Source organism: Bos javanicus, chromosome 20 (genome assembly GCF_032452875.1).
Source record: "Bos javanicus breed banteng chromosome 20, ARS-OSU_banteng_1.0, whole genome shotgun sequence".
Taxonomy (NCBI): Eukaryota; Metazoa; Chordata; class Mammalia; order Artiodactyla; family Bovidae; genus Bos; species Bos javanicus.
The window spans coordinates 39,139,674-39,158,042 of record NC_083887.1 but is presented as its reverse complement, the minus strand read 5'-3'; the positions used below and the strand labels follow the sequence as shown (position 1 = coordinate 39,158,042).

Sequence of the window (18,369 nt, the reverse complement as noted above, 5' to 3'; positions counted from 1 at the left end):
TTCCCATGAAGTGGTGGGACCAGATGCCATGATCTTCGTTTTCTTAATGTTGAGCTTTAAGCCAACTTTTTCACTCTCCACTTTCACTTTCATCAAGAGGCTTTTTAGTTCCTCTTCAATTTCTGCCTTAAGGATGGTGTCATCTGCATATCTGAGGTTATTGATATTTCTCCCGGCAATCTTGATTCCAGCTTGTGCTTCTTCCAGTCCAGCATTTCTCATGATGTACTCTGCATATAGGTTAAATAAGCAGGGTGACAATATACAGCCTTGACATACTCCTTTTCCTATTTGCAACCAGTCTGTTCTTCCACGTCCAGTTCTAACTGTTGCTTCCGACCTGCATACAGATTTCTCAAGAGGCAGGTCAGGTGGTCTGGTATTCCCATCTCTTTCAGAATTTTCCACAGTTTATTGTGATCCACACAGTCAAAGGCTTTGGCATAGTCAATAAAGCAGAAATAGATGTTTTTCTGGAACTCTCTTGCTTTTTCCATGATCCAATGGATGTTGGCAATTTGATCTCTGGTTCCTCTCCCTTTTCTGAAACCAGCTTGAACATCAGGAAGTTCATGATTCACATATTGCTGAAGCCTGGCTGGATCATCAAAAAAGCAAGAGAGTTCCAGAAAAACATCTACTTCTGCTTTATTGACTATGCTAAAGCCTTTGACTGTGTGAATCACAGCAAACTGTGGAAAATTCTTAAAGAGATGGGAATACCAGACCACCTGACCTGCCTCCTGAGACAAGAAGCATCGGTTAGAACTGGACATGGAATAGGCTGGTTCCAAATAGGAAAAGGAGTACGTCAAGGCTGTATATTGTCACCCTGCTTATTTAACTTATATGCAGAGTACATCATGAGAAACGCTGGGCTGGAGGAAGCACAAGTTGGAATCAAGATTGTGGGGAGAAATATCAATAACTTCAGATATGCAGATGACACCACCCTTATGGCAGAAAGTGAAGAAGAACTAAAGAGCCTCTTGATGAAAGTGAAAGAGGAGAGTGAAAAGTTGGCTTAAAGCTCAACATTCAGAAAATTAAGATCGTGGCATCTGGCCCCATCACTTCATGGCAAATAGGTGGGGAAACAGTGGCTGACTTTATTTTGCTGGGCTCCAAAATCACTGCGAATGGTGACTGCAGCCATGAAATTAAAAGACGCTTGCTCCTTGGAAGGAAAGTTATGACCAACCTAGATAGCATATTCAAAAGCAGAGACATTACTTTGCCAACAAAAGTCCATCTAGTCAAGGCTATGGTTTTTCCAGTGGTCATGTATGGATGTGAGAGTTGGACTATAAAGAAAGCTGAGTGCCAAAGAATTGATGCTTTTGAAGTGTGGTGTTGGAGAAGACTCTTGAGAGTCCCTTGGACTGCAAGAAGATCCAACCAGTCCATCCTAAAGGAGATCAGTCCTGGGTGTTCATTGGCGGGACTGATGTTGAAGCTGAAACTCCAATCCTTTGGCCAACTGATGTGAAGAGCTGACTCATTTGAAAAGACTCTGATGCTGGGAAAGATTGAGGTCAGGAGGAGAAGGGGATGACAGAGGATGAGATGGTTGGATGGCATCACCGACACAATGGACATAGGTTTGGGTGGACTCTGGGAGTTGGTGATGGAATGGGAGGCCTGGCGTACTGGGGTTCATGCGGTCACAAGGAGTCGGACACGACTGAGTGTCTGAACTAAGCTGAACAATAGATTTGATAATTCTTGTCTGTGTTGATAAGTAAAAGTGAAAGTCGCTCAGTCATGTCCAACACTTTGCGACCCCATGGACTGTATAGTTGATGGAATTCTCCAGGCCAGAATACTGAAATGGGTAGTCATTCCCTTCTCCAGGGGACCTTCCCAACCCATGGATCAAACCCAGGTCTCCCTCATTGCAGCTGGATTCTTTACTAGCTGAGCCACCAGGTAAGTCCAAGAATACTGGAGTAGGTAGACTATCCCTTCTCCAGCAGATCTTCCCAACCCAGGAGTCAAACTGGAGTCTCCTGCATTGCAGGTGGATACTTTACCAGCTGAGTTACCAGGGAAGCCTATGTTAATAAGGGTAGCTCTTTATTTACTGTACTGATTTAGATGCTAGTGTCTTCCAGAAATACCTTCACAGACACACCAGAAATTATTATTTACCAGCTTATCTGGGATCCCTTAGCCCAGTCAAGTTGACACATAAAATTAACCATCAGATCAGATCAGATCAGATCAGTCGCTCAGTCGTGTCCGACTTTTGCGACCCCATGAATTGCAGCACGCCAGGCCTCCCTGTTCTTCACCAACTCCCGGAGTTCACTAAGACTCACGTCCATCGAATCAGTGATGCCATCCAGCCATCTCATCCTCTGTCATCCCCTTCTCCTCCTGCCCCCAATCCCTCCCAGCATCACAGTCTTTTCCAATGAGTCAACTCTTCGCATGAGGTGGCCAAAGTACTGGAGTTTCAGCTTTAGCATCTTTCCTTCCAAAGAAATCCCAGGGCTGATCTCCTTCAGAATGGACTGGTTGGATCTCCTTGCAGTCCAAGGGACTCTCAAGAGTCTTCTCCAACACCACAGTTCAAAAGCATCAATTCTTCAGCACTCAGCCTTCTTCACAGTCCAACTCTCACATCCATACATGACCACTGGAAAAACCATAGTCTTGACTAGACAGAACTTTGTTGGCAAAGTAATGTCTCTGCTTTTGAATATGCTGTCTAGGTTGGTCATAACTTTCCTTCCAAGGAGTAAGCGTCTTTTAATTTCATGGCTGCAGTCACCATTCGCAGTGATTTTGGAGCCCAAAAAATTAAAGTCTGACACTGTTTCCACTGTTTCCCCATCTGTTTCCCATGAAGTGGTGGGACCAGATGCCATGATCTTCGTTTTCTTAATGTTGAGCTTTAAGCCAACTTTTTCACTCTCCACTTTCACCTTCATCAAGAGGCTTTTTAGTTCCTCTTCACTTTCTGTCATAAGGGTGGTGTCATCTGCATATCTGAGGTTATTGATATTTCTCCCGGCATTCTTGATTCCAGCTTGTGCTTCTTCCAGTCCAACGTTTCTCATGATGTACTCTGCATATAGGTTAAATAAGCAGGGTGACAATATACAGCCTTGACGTACTCCTTTTCCAATTTGGAACCCGTCTGTTGTTCCATGTCCAGTTCTAACTGTTGCTTCCTGACCTGCGTACAAATTTCTCAAGAGGCAGATCAGGTGGTCTGGTATTCCCATCTCTTTCAGAATTTTCCACAGTTTATTGTGATCCACACAGTCAAAGGCTTTGGCATAGTCATAAAGCAGAAATAGATGTTTTTCTGGAACTCTCTTGCTTTTTCCATGATCCAGCGGATGTTGGCAATTTGATCTCTGGTTCCTCTCCCTTTTCTGAAACCAGCTTGAACATCAGGAAGTTCACGGTTCACATATTGCTGAAGCCTGACTTGGAGAATTTTGAGCATTACTTTACTAGCATGTGAGATGAATGCAATTGTGCGGTAGTTTGAGCATTCTTTGACATTGCCTTTCTTTGGGATTAGAATGAAAACTGACCTTTTCCAGTCCTGTAGCCACTGCTGAGTTTTCCAAATTTGCTGGCATATTGAGTGCAGCACTTTCACAGGATCATCTTTCAGGATTTGGAAGAGCTCAACTGGAATTCCATTGGTCCACTGGAGAAGGGAATGACAAACCACTTCAGTATTCTTGCCTGAGAACCCCATGAACAGTATGAAAACGTAAAATGATAAGATACTGAAAGAGAAATTCCCCAGGTCAGTAGGTGCCCAATATGCTACTGGAGATCAGTGGAGAAATAACTCCAGAAAGAATGAAGGGATGGAGCCAAAGCAAAAACAATACCCAGCTGTGGATGTGACTGGTGATAGAAGCAAGGTCTGATGCTGTAAAGAGCAATATTGCATAGGAACCTGGAATGTCAGGTCCATGAATCAAGGCAAATTGGAAGTGGTCAAACAAGAGATGGCAAGAGTGAATGTCGACATTCTAGGAATCAGCCAACTGAAATGGACTGGAATGGGTGAATTTAACTCAGATGACCATTATATCTACTACTGTGGGCAGGAATCCCTCAGAAGAAATGGAGTGGCCATCATGGTCAACAAAAGAGTCTGAAATGCAGTACTTGGATGCAATCTCAAAAACGACAGAATGATCTCTGTTCGTTTCCAAGGCAAACCATTCAATATCACAGTAAAATTAACCATAATAAGTGCTTATTTGGGGAGAAAATTATACTGGAAATCTCTATCTTCCACCTAATTTTTCTGTGAATGTAAAACTGCTCTAAAAGGTTTATTAATCAAAAATAAAAACCAAGCACACACAGATAACACCATAGCAAAGACATTAGCCTCCCAACATAATGGGGAGACAGGTTGTATAGTTTACCCAATAAACAGAACCCCACAAAGATGTATCAGAATCTGTGATTACTCCTATGATTGTCTAAAGTGTAGCGTTATCAACAACAACAAAAAGAGAAGAATACAGAGAGGCAGAAGCCCATGACTCAGAAAAAGAGCAGTCAATAGAAATTGACTCTTAAGTGGGCTAGATGTTGGATTTAGCAAAGACTTCAAAGCAGCTATCATAAATATGTTGAAAGAATTAAAGGAAATAGTTCAAAGAATTAAAAGAAATAATTATGAAAATTATTTAGTAAATATGAAATCTTTATATTTTTATAGAGAAATATAAACTGCTTTAAAAAAAACTAGCTAAAATGGAAATTCTGGAGTTTTAAGATATAGTAACTTATAAAAAATGTGTTAATGGTCTCAACATCAGCTTTGAGATAGCAGAAAAGATAATTCAGTTCAGTTCAGTTGCTCAGTCGTGTCCTACTCTTTGCGACCCCATGGACTGTAGCCCGCCAGGCTCCTCCATCCATGGGATTCTCCAGGCAAGAATACTGGAGTGGGTTGCCATTTCCTTCTCCAGGGGAATCTTCCCAACCCAGGGGTTGAACCCAGGTCTCCCACACTGCAGGCAGACGCTTTAACCTCTGAGCTACCAGGGAAGCCCAGAAAAGATAGAGGTAGCTCAAAAGCAGGTCACTAGAGATGATACAATCAAAAGAATAGCAAGATAGAATAGGCAATACTGAAGAGAAATGAGAGCATCAGATATCTGTGTGACAACAGCAGGGGTACACACTCACGTAGTGGGAGCTCCAAAAGGAGAGGAGAAAGAAGGCAGAAAATCATCTAGAGAAATCATGGCCCCCAAGTTCCAAAATTTGATAAAAATGTTATCCACAGATCTGAAAGTCTCAATGCCAAGTAAGGTAAGCACAAATAAAACCACAGTTGCACATGTAGTCAAATTGTTGAATGACAAAAAGAAAATCTTAAAAGCAGCAATGGAAAAACAACTATTTACAGGAGAACAGTAATATGATTAATGGTTGATTTTTCATCAGATAAATTAAGGCTAGAAGGCAGTGGGAAATACTGCAGTAAAATTCAGCCAAGAATTGTACATCCCACAAAACTATCCTTCAGAAATAAAGGTGAGATAAAGACATTTCTGGGTAAAAAAATCAGGATTTATTGGTAGCAGCCTTGTCATAAAAGAAACACTAAAGGAAACCCTCAGGCTGAAAGAAAATGACAGCAGATGGTAAGTCATCCACAGAAAGGAATGGAATTGGAACTGATAAGTATGGGGGGAAATACAGTAGATTATATTCACATACACAAATATTCGTCAGCTTGTGAATGTGTAAACAAATGTCATACATCCATATGATAGAAAAATACTCATTTAGAAAAAGGAGTGAAGTACTAACTCATACAACAACATGGATGAACCTGAAAACAGCATGCTACATGAAAGAATCATCTTGAAAAGACTACCTATTGTGTGATCACATCATGTATCATGGTTACATAACTATTACAGACTGTATAATTACAATGGGTGAATGTGTGTTATACAGTTTATACCTAAATACAGTGGCTAAAAAATGTTAGTGCCTGTTCCCAAGTGATGTATATGGAGATAATTTTCATTTTCTTTTTGCTTCTCTGGATTTTGTAGATTGATTACAAAAATATCTATTATGTTTGGAATAAAAGACATCATTGGAAGTAAAATTTTAAACAATAACAACTGTAAATTTAAAATTCTTTTAAAATCAAAACTCACTCTCTCCACACACATACTCTCAACAGGAACCCCAACAAATGGCAATCTCTGTAAGACTTTAAATAAAAATATAGTCTTCCATTGCACAGGAGAGTTTAATTTGTGGTTATTTTAGGTCTTAGAATAAGACTGTTCAGACATAAGCTTTCTTTTCCTACAGAAAATCTATGCATTTCATCAAAAAAATAAAATTAGAACTTCATCTGATGCCATCAAACTATATCTCAGACTGTTTGAAGCTTTTATGAGTCCTGGAAAGAGGACAGATATGGGCTGTCTAATTGATTGAGCCAAAGTTGAAATTAGACACTTGTAAAGGTTAGCATATTGCCTTAAATAATTGTTTCCCTTTTATGCAGATGCTGTTGGGCTGTATTTTATGAAAAGCATCACTGCATATCAAACAACATTAGGCCCAGAGGATTATGAAACACTGACAACTGTTGAAGAATTTTGCAAATGGCTTGTTCAAAATGGGGAAAAGCGGGTAAATATTATCAACTCACAAATGTAATTGCTAGATTGTTTGTTAGATGGAGGCAACCTTTTTCATTTCATAATTCAGAAAGTCCGATGCTGTAAAGAACAATATTGCATAGGAACCTGGAATGTTAGATCCATGAATCAAGGTAAATTGGAAGTGGTCAAACAGGAGATGGCAAGAGTGAACACTGACATTTTAGGACTCCGTGAACTAAAATGGACCAGAACAGATGAATTTAATTCAGATGACCATTATATCTACTACTGTGGGCAAGAATCCATTTGGAAGAAATGGAGTAGCCTTCATAGGCAACAAGAGTCTGAAAGGCAGTACTTGGGTGCAATCTCAAAAATGACAGAATGATCTCTGTTTCCAAGGCAAACCATTCAATATCATAGTAATCCAAGTCTATGCCCCAACCACTAATGCTGAAGAAGCTGAAGTTGAATGGTTCTATATGAAGACCTACTGAGCTGAGCACCGAAGAATTGATGCTTTTGAATGGTCGTGTTGGAAAAGACTCTTGAGACTCCCTTGGACTGCAAGAAGGTTCAACCAGTCCATCCTAAAGGAGATCAGTCCTGAGTGTTCATTGGAAGGACTGATGTTGAAACTGAAACTCCAATACTTTGGCCACCCGATGTGAAGAGCTGACTCATTTGAAAACACCCTGATGCTGGGAAAGATTGAGGGAGGGAGGGGAAGGGAGTGACAGAGGATGAGATGGTTGGATGGCATCACCGACTTGATAGACATGAGTCTGGGTAAACTCTGGGAGTTGGTGATGGACAGGGAGGCTTGGCATGCTGTGGTCCGTGGGGTTGCAAAGAGTCGGACATGACTGAACTGAACTGATGGAGACCTACGAGACCTTCTAGAACTAACACCAAAAAAAGATGTCCTTTTCATCATAGGGGACTAGAATGCAAAAGTAGGAAGTCAAGAAACACCTGGAGTAATAGGCAAATTTGGCCTTGGAGTACAAACAAAGCAGGGCAAAGGCTAACAGAGTTTTGTCAAGAGAACGCACTGGTCATAGCAAACACCCTCTTCCAACAACACAAGAGATGACTCTCTACATGGACATCACCAGATGGTCAATATCAAAATCAGATTGATAATATTCTTTGCAGCCAAAGATGGAGAAGCTCTATACAGTCAGCAAAAACAAGACTGGGAGCTGACTGTGGCTCAGATCATGACTCCTTATTGCAAAATTCAGACTTAAATTGAAGAAAGTACGGAAAACCACTGGGCTTCTCTGGTGGCTCAGCTGGTAAAGAATCCACCTGCAATCTGGAGACCTGCATTCAATCCCTGGGTTGGGAAAATCTCCTGGAGAAGGGCATGGAAACCTACTCTAGTATTATGGCCTGGAGAATTCCATGGACTGTTTAGCCCATGGGGTTGCAAAGAGTCAGACATGACTGAGTGACTTTCACTTCTTCTAGGGAAAACTACTAGGCCATTCAGGTATGACCTAAATCAAATCCCTTATGATTATACAGTGGAAGTGACAAATAGATCAGGGGATTAGATCTGATAGACACAGTGTCTGAAGAACTATGGATGGAAGTTCATAACATTGTACGGATGTTTGGTGGTGATCAAAACCATCCCCAAGAAAAAGAAATGCAAAAAGGCAAAATGGCTGTCTGAGGAGGCCTTAAAGTTTGCTGAGAAAAGAAGAGAAGTGAAAGGCAAAGGAGAAAAGGAAAGATATACCCATCTGAATGCAGAGTTCCAAAGAATAGAAAGGAGAGATAAGAAAGCCTTCCTAAGTGAATAGTGCAAAGAAATAGAGGAAAACAATAGAATGGGAAAGACTAGAGATCTCTTCAAGAAAATTAGAGATACCAAGGGAATATTTCATGCAATCAGATCAGATCAGATCAGTCGCTCAGTCGTGTCCGACTCTTTGCGACCCCATGAATCGCAGCACGCCAGGCCTCCCTGTCCCTCACCAACTCCCGGAGTTCACTGAGACTCACGTCCATCGAGTCAGTGATGCCATCCAGCCATCTCATCCTCTGTCGTCCCCTTCTCCTCCTGCCCCCAATCCCTCCCAGCATCACAGTCTTTTCCAATGAGTCAACTCTTCGCATGAGGTGGCCAAAGTACTGGAGTTTCAGCTTCAGCATCATTCCCTCCAGAGAAATCCCAGGGCCGATCTCCTTCAGAATGGAGTGGTTGGATCTCCTTGCAGTCCAAGGGACTCTCAAGAGTCTTCTCCAACACCACAGTTCAAAAGCATCAATTCTTCGGCGCTCAGCCTTCTTCACAGTCCAACTCTCACATCCATACATGACCACAGGAAAAACCATAGCCTTGACTAGACGGACCTTTGTTGCAAAGATGGGCACAATAAAGAACAGAAATGGTATGGACCTAACACAGCAGAAGATATTAAGAAGAGGTGGCAAGAATACACAGAAGAACTATACAAAAAAGATCTTAATGACACATATAAGCATGATGGTGTGATCACTCACCTAGAGCCAGATTTCCTGGAGTGCAAAATCAAGTGGGCCTTAGGAAGCATCACTACAAACAAAGCTAGTGGAGGTAATGGAATTCCAGCTGAACTATTTGAAATCCTAAAAGATGATGCTGTTGGCACCCAATATGCCAGCAAATTTTGAAAACTTAGCAGTGGCCACAGGACTGGAAAAGGTCAGTTTTCATTCCAATCTCAAAGAAAGGCAATGCCAAAGAATGTTCAAACTACTGCACAATTGCACTCATTTCACATGCTAACAATGGCAACCCACTCCAGTGTTCTTGCCTGGAGAATCCCAGGGATGGGGGAGCCTGGTGGGCTACCATCTATGGGGTCGCACAGGGTTGGACACGACTGAAGCGACTTAGCATCAGCAGCAGCAGCACACGCTAACAAAGTGAAAGTGAAGTGAAGTCACTCAGTCATGTCCAACTCTTTGCGACCCCATGGACTGTAGCTTACCAGGCTCCTCAGTCCATGGAATTCTCCAGGCAAGAGTACTGGAGTGGGTTGCCATTTCCTTCTCCAGGGGATCTTCCCAACCCAGGGATTGACCAGGTCTCCCCCTTTGCAGGCAGATGCTTTACCGTCTGAGCCACTAGGGAAGCCCACACTCTAACAAAGTAATGCTCAAAATTCTCAAAGCGATGCTTCAACATTACATGAACTGAGAACTTCCAGATGTTCAAGCTGGATTTAGAAAAGGCAGAGGAACCAGAGATCAAATTGCCAACATCTGTTGGATCATAGAAAAAGGAAGAGAATTCCAGAAAAAAACATCTACTTCTGCTTCACTGACTACGCTAAAGCCTTTGATACACAACAAACGGTAGAAATTCTTCAAGAGATGAGAATATCAGACTACCTTACCTGCCTCCTGATAAAATTGTATGCTAGCCAAGAAGCAGCCATTAGAACTGAACATGGAACAACAGACTAATTCCCAATTGGGAAAGGTGTAAGTCAAAGCTGTATATTGTCACCCTTCTTATTTAACTTCTATACAGAGTACATCATGTGAAATGCTAGGCTGGATGAAACATAAGCTGGAATCAAGATTGCCAGGAGAAACATCAATAACCTCAGATATGCAGTTGACACCACTCTTATGGAAGAAAGCGAAGAGGAACTAAAGAGCCTCTTGATGAAAGTGAAAAAGGAGAGTGAAAAAGCTGGCTTAAAACTCAACATTCACAAAACTAAGATTATGGCACCCCATCCCATCATTTCATGGCAAATAGATGGGCAAACAATGGAAACAGTGACAGATTTATTTTCTTGGGCTCCAAAATCACTGCAGATGGTGACTGCAGCCATGAATTTAAAAGACACTTGCTCCTTGGAAGAAAAGCTATGACCAACCTAGACAGCTTATTAAAAAGCAGAGACATTACTTTGTCAACAAAGGTCCGTCAGGTCAAAGCTATGGTTTTTCCAGTAGTCATGTATGGATGTGAGAGTTGGACCATAAGGAAAGCTGAGTGCTGAAGAGTTGATGCTTTTGAACTGTGGTATTGACGAACACTCTTGAGAGTCCCTTGGACTACAAGGAGATCAAACCAGTCAGTCCTAAAGGAAATCAGTCCTGAATATTCACTGAAAGGACTGATGCTGAAGCTGAAGCTCCTTTACTTTGGCTACCTGATGTGAAGAACTGACATTAGAAAAGACCTTGATGCTGGAAAGCTTGAAGGCAGTAGGCGGAGAAGATAACAGAGGACAAGATGGTTGCATGGCATCATCGACTTAATGGAAGTGAGTTTGAGCAAACTCCAGGAGATGGTGAAGGATAGGGAAGCCTGGCATGCTGCAGTTCATGGGGTTTCAAACAGTCAGACATGACAGAGTGACTGAGCAACAACATTCAGAAACGGAAGCTCAGAGGGGCTCAGGTAATCCCAGGAGTAAAAATAGGGCTGGTGCAGCTTGCAATATTAGCCAGGAAAAAAATAAGGCTGGTGCATGTTGCAATATTAGTTTTTTTTTTTTAAGTATTTTTCCTGTATCTTGAAATATGAGCCCCTTCAAATCCAGGACACATATAATCTCTAGTCCTGTAAATTTAATATTTTAAGTCAAAATGGGCTTTCATCTTTAGATATAGCTAAGTGTTTTTTTTTTTTTTTTAACTCTTGATATATTATTTCCTTCTCAGTTTCTGGTCTTCAGCTCCTTATTGACCAAACTTTTTTTTTCACATTAAAAAAGAGTTATAGCCGTCAAAAGAAGCTTTTGATCGCTGACCTTTTTACTTAGAAGTCCGATGAGTCTAAACTCTTACTCAAAAACTTTGGACCTGAACTTAATATACTGAGTTTAGCATGAAGGAGATGAAGACCTCTATTTGTCATGAGATACCACATGACTTTGATCTGACCAAGTCAACTCTTTATTCTTTGTCAGGCATGTGAAGAAACAGTATAGATCTGACATGATCTTGTTGGCCATGTGACAACCAGTTTATGAATAGGGTGCTAGGCACATAATAGGAAAGGTTTTTTTTTGTTTTTGTTTTTTTCAAGGAATGAAGAAAAAGCTTCTTTTATTTCACACTTGAACATTTTTATAAATGATGACATTTTCTTTAGTTCTATTAATTGCCACTCATAGAGGCAAAAAACATGGTGACGATTTGCAATGTTTTCTATTATTTTTACAATGGCCTTGGGATTTTCTGTTGGTTTGGAAGATTAACGTGAGCTAGCAAAGCCACAGGTGTATCTAATATTTTAATTTAGTTTCCATGGTGTGAAGGCACTTGGTCAGAATCTCATAGCTTATTCTTGTTAGGTTCTGATACAGTGAACATCATGACTTTGTGATAAGACACCAATATCAATGCCTAACAGCTCTCTGCTTCTAACCACATGTACAAATCTCCTAGAGAGAGATACAGAAGCATTTGCATGCCAGCCAGGTGGCTCTGAATCTAAACTACAGGCAGGACTGTGGACAGATCACCTTTACTACTAGGAAATTAGCTCGACGAGGGCAAGGGTTTTTGTTTTGTTTACTGCTGTGTCCTCAGTGCCTGAAACGGTAACTGGTACATAGTAGGTGCTCAATAACTTGAATTACTTTGCTGAATTTCATAACACACTTCCCGTGGGATGTGCGTATGTGCTAAGTCACTTCAGTTCGACTTCAGTGTCTGACTCTTTGCAACCCTATGGACTGTAGCCCACCAGGCTTCTCTGTCCATGGGATTCTCCAGGCAAGAATACTGGAGTGGGTTGCCATGCCTTCCTCCAGGGGATCTTCCTGACCCAGGGTCTCCTACCTCTCCTGCATTGGCAGGTGGGTTCTTTACCACTACTGCCACCTGAAACCGAGGCCCCAAAGAAACTGATCTCAGGGAGACAGCAGTGAGCAGTCCTGAAGAGAGATCTTAGTTCCCTGCCCAGGAATTGAATGTGGGTAGCCTGGAAGAAAACCAGGAATCCTAGCTACTAGACCATCAGGGATAATTCCATTTTAAAAGGAGCTTTTTCTTCCACCCTTCAAGCCTGAGATGAGACCCTCAGCCTGTTCTAGAGGACCATCACAGAAACTCAGAAGATTTAGGAATTATGTTCCCTTGAAAAATAAAATTTTTTTTTCAAATAGAAGTTTAATCTGCCACTGATAAAAAATAAACAAGATCCACTAGCCAGAACTGCCATCTTCCAGGCTGAGAGTATCTCAGGCTTGAGAACAGGAGAAAAAGCTCCTTTTAAAATGGAATTGTTGACACTATTTTATCTTAGTATATTGAGTACAATTTATTTTCAACAAAAATATATGTGTGTGTATATTTATATATGTATTGACTATATAAAATGTTGTCTATTACACACATATACACACACACATAATTTTTTAAAGAGAGTGCAATAAAGCAAATGTTGCAAAATAATTGCCAGTTGGTGAATCTGGGTGAAAATATTTTGTGTATTTATTCTACTATTCTTTCAGGTTTTCCAAAGGTTTGAAAACTTTCTTTAAAAGTCATTAAAAAAAAAAAAAAAGAGCAAGGGCTTGTGACTTCCTGGTGGTCCAGTGGTTAAGACTTCTCATTCTATTTCAGGGGGTGCCAGATCGATCCCTCATCAGGGAGCAAAGATCCCACATGCCTTGTGGCCAAAAAACCAAAACATAAAACAGAAACAATATTGTAACAAATTCAATAAAGACTTTAAAATTGTCCCCATTTAAAAAAAAAAAAAAAAAGAGCAAGGGCTATGGAATTCAGACTGGCTGGTTTGAATCTTGACACTGCTGACTGTAGGCTGTGTGAGCTCAAGCAAGATCCTTTGCCTTTATTAGTTTCCATTCCTTCATCTAGAAAAGAGTATAATAACATTTCTCTGTTGTAGGGTAGTCATAGAGATGAAATAACATTGTCCATGTGAATTAACTACTATAATTAATTATAAGCTTGGAACCTCAACTCTTCTAGGTAATGGAAACATTACCTAGATGACATATCACACCCGACTGACTGATCCTGGTGGGTTGTGCCATTGTGGGGTAGGATGCCTCCTGTAGAGAACAATACAACCAGCATGCTCCTTCAGAATTGCCAGGCGAATTAAATGTATGTATTTTTTTAATCCCCTAGGAGGCTTATAGACTGCTAAAGGCTTCATTGAGATCTCAGGTCATCAGCTATGGTGACTGTAGTGAAAAAGTGGCTGAAACACTTTATAACATGGGCAAGATCTGCTTTGCCAAAGGAGAGCTCAGAAAGGCAGTTCAACTGCTAAGGAAGGTAAATACTGGCTGGTTTTGTTACATTTGCTCCCAAGCCTGTAAGCACAATGTGAGGGGAGGGATGTGTGTGTGTGTGTATTTTCCCTTTGCTTCCTTTTCTCTTGCCTTCCTTCCTTCCTTCTCTCTTTTTCAAAGTAAAGTGTTCTCTTTTTAATATTCTCCACATTGTTAGATGTGCTGAGGAAGAATATGACTATAGAAACTTTTATTGTGTCCATGCCTGGACCAGAGTCTTAAAAGAGTAACACTCTAATCCTGAAATCTTGGTATGTCAGCAGCAGAATCTTGAGGAAGGACTCGAGGTTGTGTTAGAACAAGGAACACTTTGTACAGCCATCCTTACTCAAGTACTGATTCCTAGGATCCTAGAAGTTTATTCCCTAGTAGTAGGATGTGGCAAGAGGTGTGACTAACAGTTGTTCAACCAGTCAGCTTACTAACAGACCAAGCTTAAGACTTAGTAACATTAGTAGTGATGTCTCTACTTAAAACCCAGCTTTGTTCAATGTCAGAGGAAAAGTTAGTATAAATCAGCTAATATTCATGAAAGTGAAAGTGAAAGTTACTCAGTCATGTCCAACTCTTTGTGACCCCATGGAGTATACAGTCCATGAAATTCTCCAGGCCAGAATACTGGAGTGGGTAGCCTTTCCTTTCTCCAGGGCAGAGTCAAAAGCAGTCCACACATGTATATTGCCAAATGTCAGGACTGGATACATTTTATCTCCTTTCAGGTTAACTAAATGTAATCAGAAAATAGGTATTAAAATAGTAAGTAACAGAAGAAAGGGGGCTTCATTTTGAAGGTTAAGGGAAAACAAAAACCCTGTGAAAATATAAGGTCACAAAAACTTCTTCAGGGAAGGATAAACACATGGCTGGCAGATCTGTCATGGGATCATAAACCTGTAACAAGAGAAAACTTTAAAATGAATGGATCACGGTTTGAGGCCAAAAGATGAGATGAAATTAAATTTTTAAGGGTGAATTAAGGAATTTCAGGAAAACAAGAAATTTGAAACAATTCAATCCGGATTGAAAATATTGAAGAGAATCTTAACATGCTGAGTGTTGTTGAGCAACATTCCCCAAATCTAGGATTGCAACAGAACAAAACAAATTTGTAAAACAAAATAAAAATGAAACAGAAAACAGATTCCTGAGTCCCACCCCAGACTATTAAATCAGATATTCTAAGACTGGTGTCCAGAATCTGTATTTTTAATCCTTTTTAGCCAAAGAATTCTAATCTATTTCTGAAGAGAGACTGTAATATCAGTACTTGAAATAGAAACAGTAATTAAAGAAATCATTGAAGATAATTTTTATGAATCATAAAAGACCACATTGTAAGGGTTTGCTTACCATATTCCACACAAAATCAATGAAAGGAGAGCCCCAGCTAGATCTTACCTAGCAATGAAGGCTCTGCTCTCCATTTGGAATAGGGATTCAACCTGAATCTTTGGATGCCAGACATTGTGTATTTTACATTGCTGAGTATTGGATATTTTTGTGTTCCTGTAAGTATTCTTGAACTTTGTTCTGGAATTCAGTCAAATTACTTTGTTGTGAAATTTTGTTACACTAGAGTTTGGTCCTTTTAGATCTTGCTTTTAAGATTTGTTAGATGGGACAAGGGCTCATTTAGTCAAGGGCTATTTATCCCCCACTTCTGAAACAAATGTGTCAGTACCTCTGAGTAGCCCACCCGGTGCTCCACGACAACGTGGCTTTCCAGTTTGGCTGGTGGGAACAGGCATTGTACCTGGCTGTATGTAAACACTGCCCTGTTCCCTCTGGGACCTGCAGATGATTCTTTTCTCAAGCCTTGGGCAATTTTTACATGTCTGTGTTAATCAGTACTCTCCTGAATACAGTTATCCCTCTGTGTCTGTGGGGGATTGGTTCTAGGACTCCCCACCCACCCTCTTCGCCAACACCAAAGTCTGCAGATGCTCAGTCTCTAGTATAAAATGGTGTAGTACAGTCAGCCCCACTGTACCTGCAGGTTCCCAGACTGTGGGTCAGCTATATTTGAAGGGGATAATCTGCAGATACAGATATTCTTTTTCTGTGCAGCTGTCTCTCCTCTGTTACTCTGCCCTAAGAATCTTCTGAGAGTCTGAGCTCCATATCCTCAATTCAGGACGCTTGCTGAGCTCCACTTCCCTGCATCAAAGCTTGGAGAGGCTCTCACAGTAGTAATCTGGGGAAGTCGTAGGGTTTACTTCACTTGTTTTCCCTCTCTCAGGAACACCGCCTTTTGTTGCCCAATGTTCACTGTCTTGAAGATCGTTTCAAATATATTTTGTCTACTTTTTCTTTTTTGATTGTTTCATTTGGGAGGGTAAATCTGGTGCCTGCAATTCCATCTTGATTGGATCGAGAGAGATCAGCAGTTAAGTTTACAATGGAAAACTGCTTAAGGGTAAAGTTATGCAGCATAAGAATGCAATGCAAATTTGGGACTCATACACTGATTTCGTTTATATCCATCCATTTGGTTACAGCTATTTGGAAAATCCTGATAGAAACCACGGCTGTAATTCTGGTGGAGACCACTCTAGGTTTTAGATAGGTGTGCTGTCAGTTTTCAGGCCCGTTACTTAGATTATCCATAGCCACGGATGGTAGTGGAAGCTTCAGCAAAGCAGAAGGGAGAAGCTCAGAGGGGTCAGAGCCTTCAGTTCAGACTCCTTCCTGCTTAGTAGGGAAGCAGGAGGAAACAGAAGTTCAGCCTTTTGAAATGTAAACCTGTGACATCTCAGTTCCACTTGTGCTCTCCTGAGTTTGATTTATAGTTAAGGTGCTTGCTATCTGCTTCTCTTTAACTTACTGTTTCTCAACTTGCCTGCAGTGTCTGATGATTCAAATACTCATATATGGAGATGAGCACAGTAAAAGCAGAGACACAAAAAACCTCCTGACCCTAATGCAGAGGTGAGTTCTGGTCCTGATCATCAACCAAGTCTTCAGTGTGGATATACGGATAGCATGGCCTCTCCCAGATTCATTTATTTGGGGTGATTCACCTCTATTATTCTTGTTAGGCAAAATGCCAACCTGTACTTTGGATGAGGTCAAATTCTAACCTGGAGGTACCTAGCCAATTTCTAGTAGTCTTTCGAACCCAAAGCTATAGGGATCTGCTGAAATAATATTTAGTATTTATATCTCCTTCAATGCTGAATGTTATAACCAAATCCCACTAGACTGTCTCAGCTAACAGAGTGATAGATACAAATTAGGTTTATAACAAAGTAAGTGAATACATTAAACTTACTTTTCTTGCTGAATATATAAAATCGAAGTCCCTAAACATAAGGCAAGTTTCACGGGGGGGCAGGAAATATTAATAGTTGTCTCCAAAAGTAATAATTTAAGAACCTCTTCAGATTCATTTTAAAAAATGTTTAAAATTTCAGCCAAAGACAGTGTTTTGTGCTGACTTGCCCCTTTATTTATCCTTGGCATATCATTGCTGTTTATTTCAGAATGATGTTGATCCTGAACTGTTGTCTTTTGTTGAGTGTGTGTTAAATCCCTGAAACTGAGCTAGGTCCTATCCATAAAGAACCTAAGCCTGACAAACACCCTACACAATAGCTCTCATTTGCCAGAAGGAGTCTGATATTCTGTAAAGGAACATGCTTAAATTCATGTAAGTCCTGGAGGTTTAGATCCAAGCAAGTGTGACTCTAAAGGCCATGTGCTTTCCCCTTAGAGCCCTTTAACAAAGAAGGGTGCCATTATGGAGTGAGAGTTAGGATTCTGATTGCTTTTCATTGGAGGTGATTCATAGTTAGTACTTTCTCATCAGGTTGGCCAGGTGGGGAACAAGCTGGGCACAGAGAATTCATGCAGCCCATCTTGTCCCCACCTGCCTCAGTCAGAATCACACCTAAAAGAAGCCCAGCAGAAGACTGTCTCATGTTTCCTCTTACCCAGGACAGCACGTTCTCTAGCCTCTCTCAGAGATGCCCATGGTAGGAGGGGATATGGGGAACTCTGCCCCCTGCCCACTGGTGTATGTGAAAGTATGTCCTCTTAGTAACCATCAGTTCAGTTCAGTTCAGTTCAGTTGCTCAGTCATGTCTGACTCTTTGTGAATCCATGGACTGCAGCACACCAGGCCTCCCTGTCCATCACCACCAGCTCCTGGAGTTTACTCAAACTCTTGTCCATTGAGTCAGTGAAGCCACTCAACCATCTCATTCTCTGTCTTCCCCTTCTCCCACCTTCAATCTTTCCCAGAATCCGGGTCTTTTCAAATGAGTCAGTTCTTTGCATTACATGGCCAAAGTACTGAAGTTTCAGTTTCAGCATCAGTCTTTCCAATGAATATTCAGGACTGATTTTCTTTAGGATGGACTGGTTGGATCTCTTTGCAGTCCAAGAGACTCTCAAGAGTCTTCTCCAACACCACAGTTCAAAAGCATCAATTCTTCGGTGCTCAGCTT

At 41.0% G+C, this 18,369-nt stretch overlaps 1 protein-coding gene across 1 annotated transcript in view; it reads left to right on the top strand.

Moving 5' to 3' along the window:
• TTC23L (tetratricopeptide repeat domain 23 like) overlaps nucleotides 1-18,369 on the top strand; it is a 65,896-nt gene that overhangs the window by 40,065 nt on the left and 7,462 nt on the right. Inside the window, exons 9-11 of the mRNA XM_061393153.1 lie at nucleotides 6,530-6,657; nucleotides 13,755-13,904; nucleotides 16,767-16,849. Coding sequence (XP_061249137.1) covers nucleotides 6,530-6,657; nucleotides 13,755-13,904; nucleotides 16,767-16,849 — 361 coding nt within the window. The remainder of the gene's footprint in view (nucleotides 1-6,529; nucleotides 6,658-13,754; nucleotides 13,905-16,766; nucleotides 16,850-18,369) is intronic.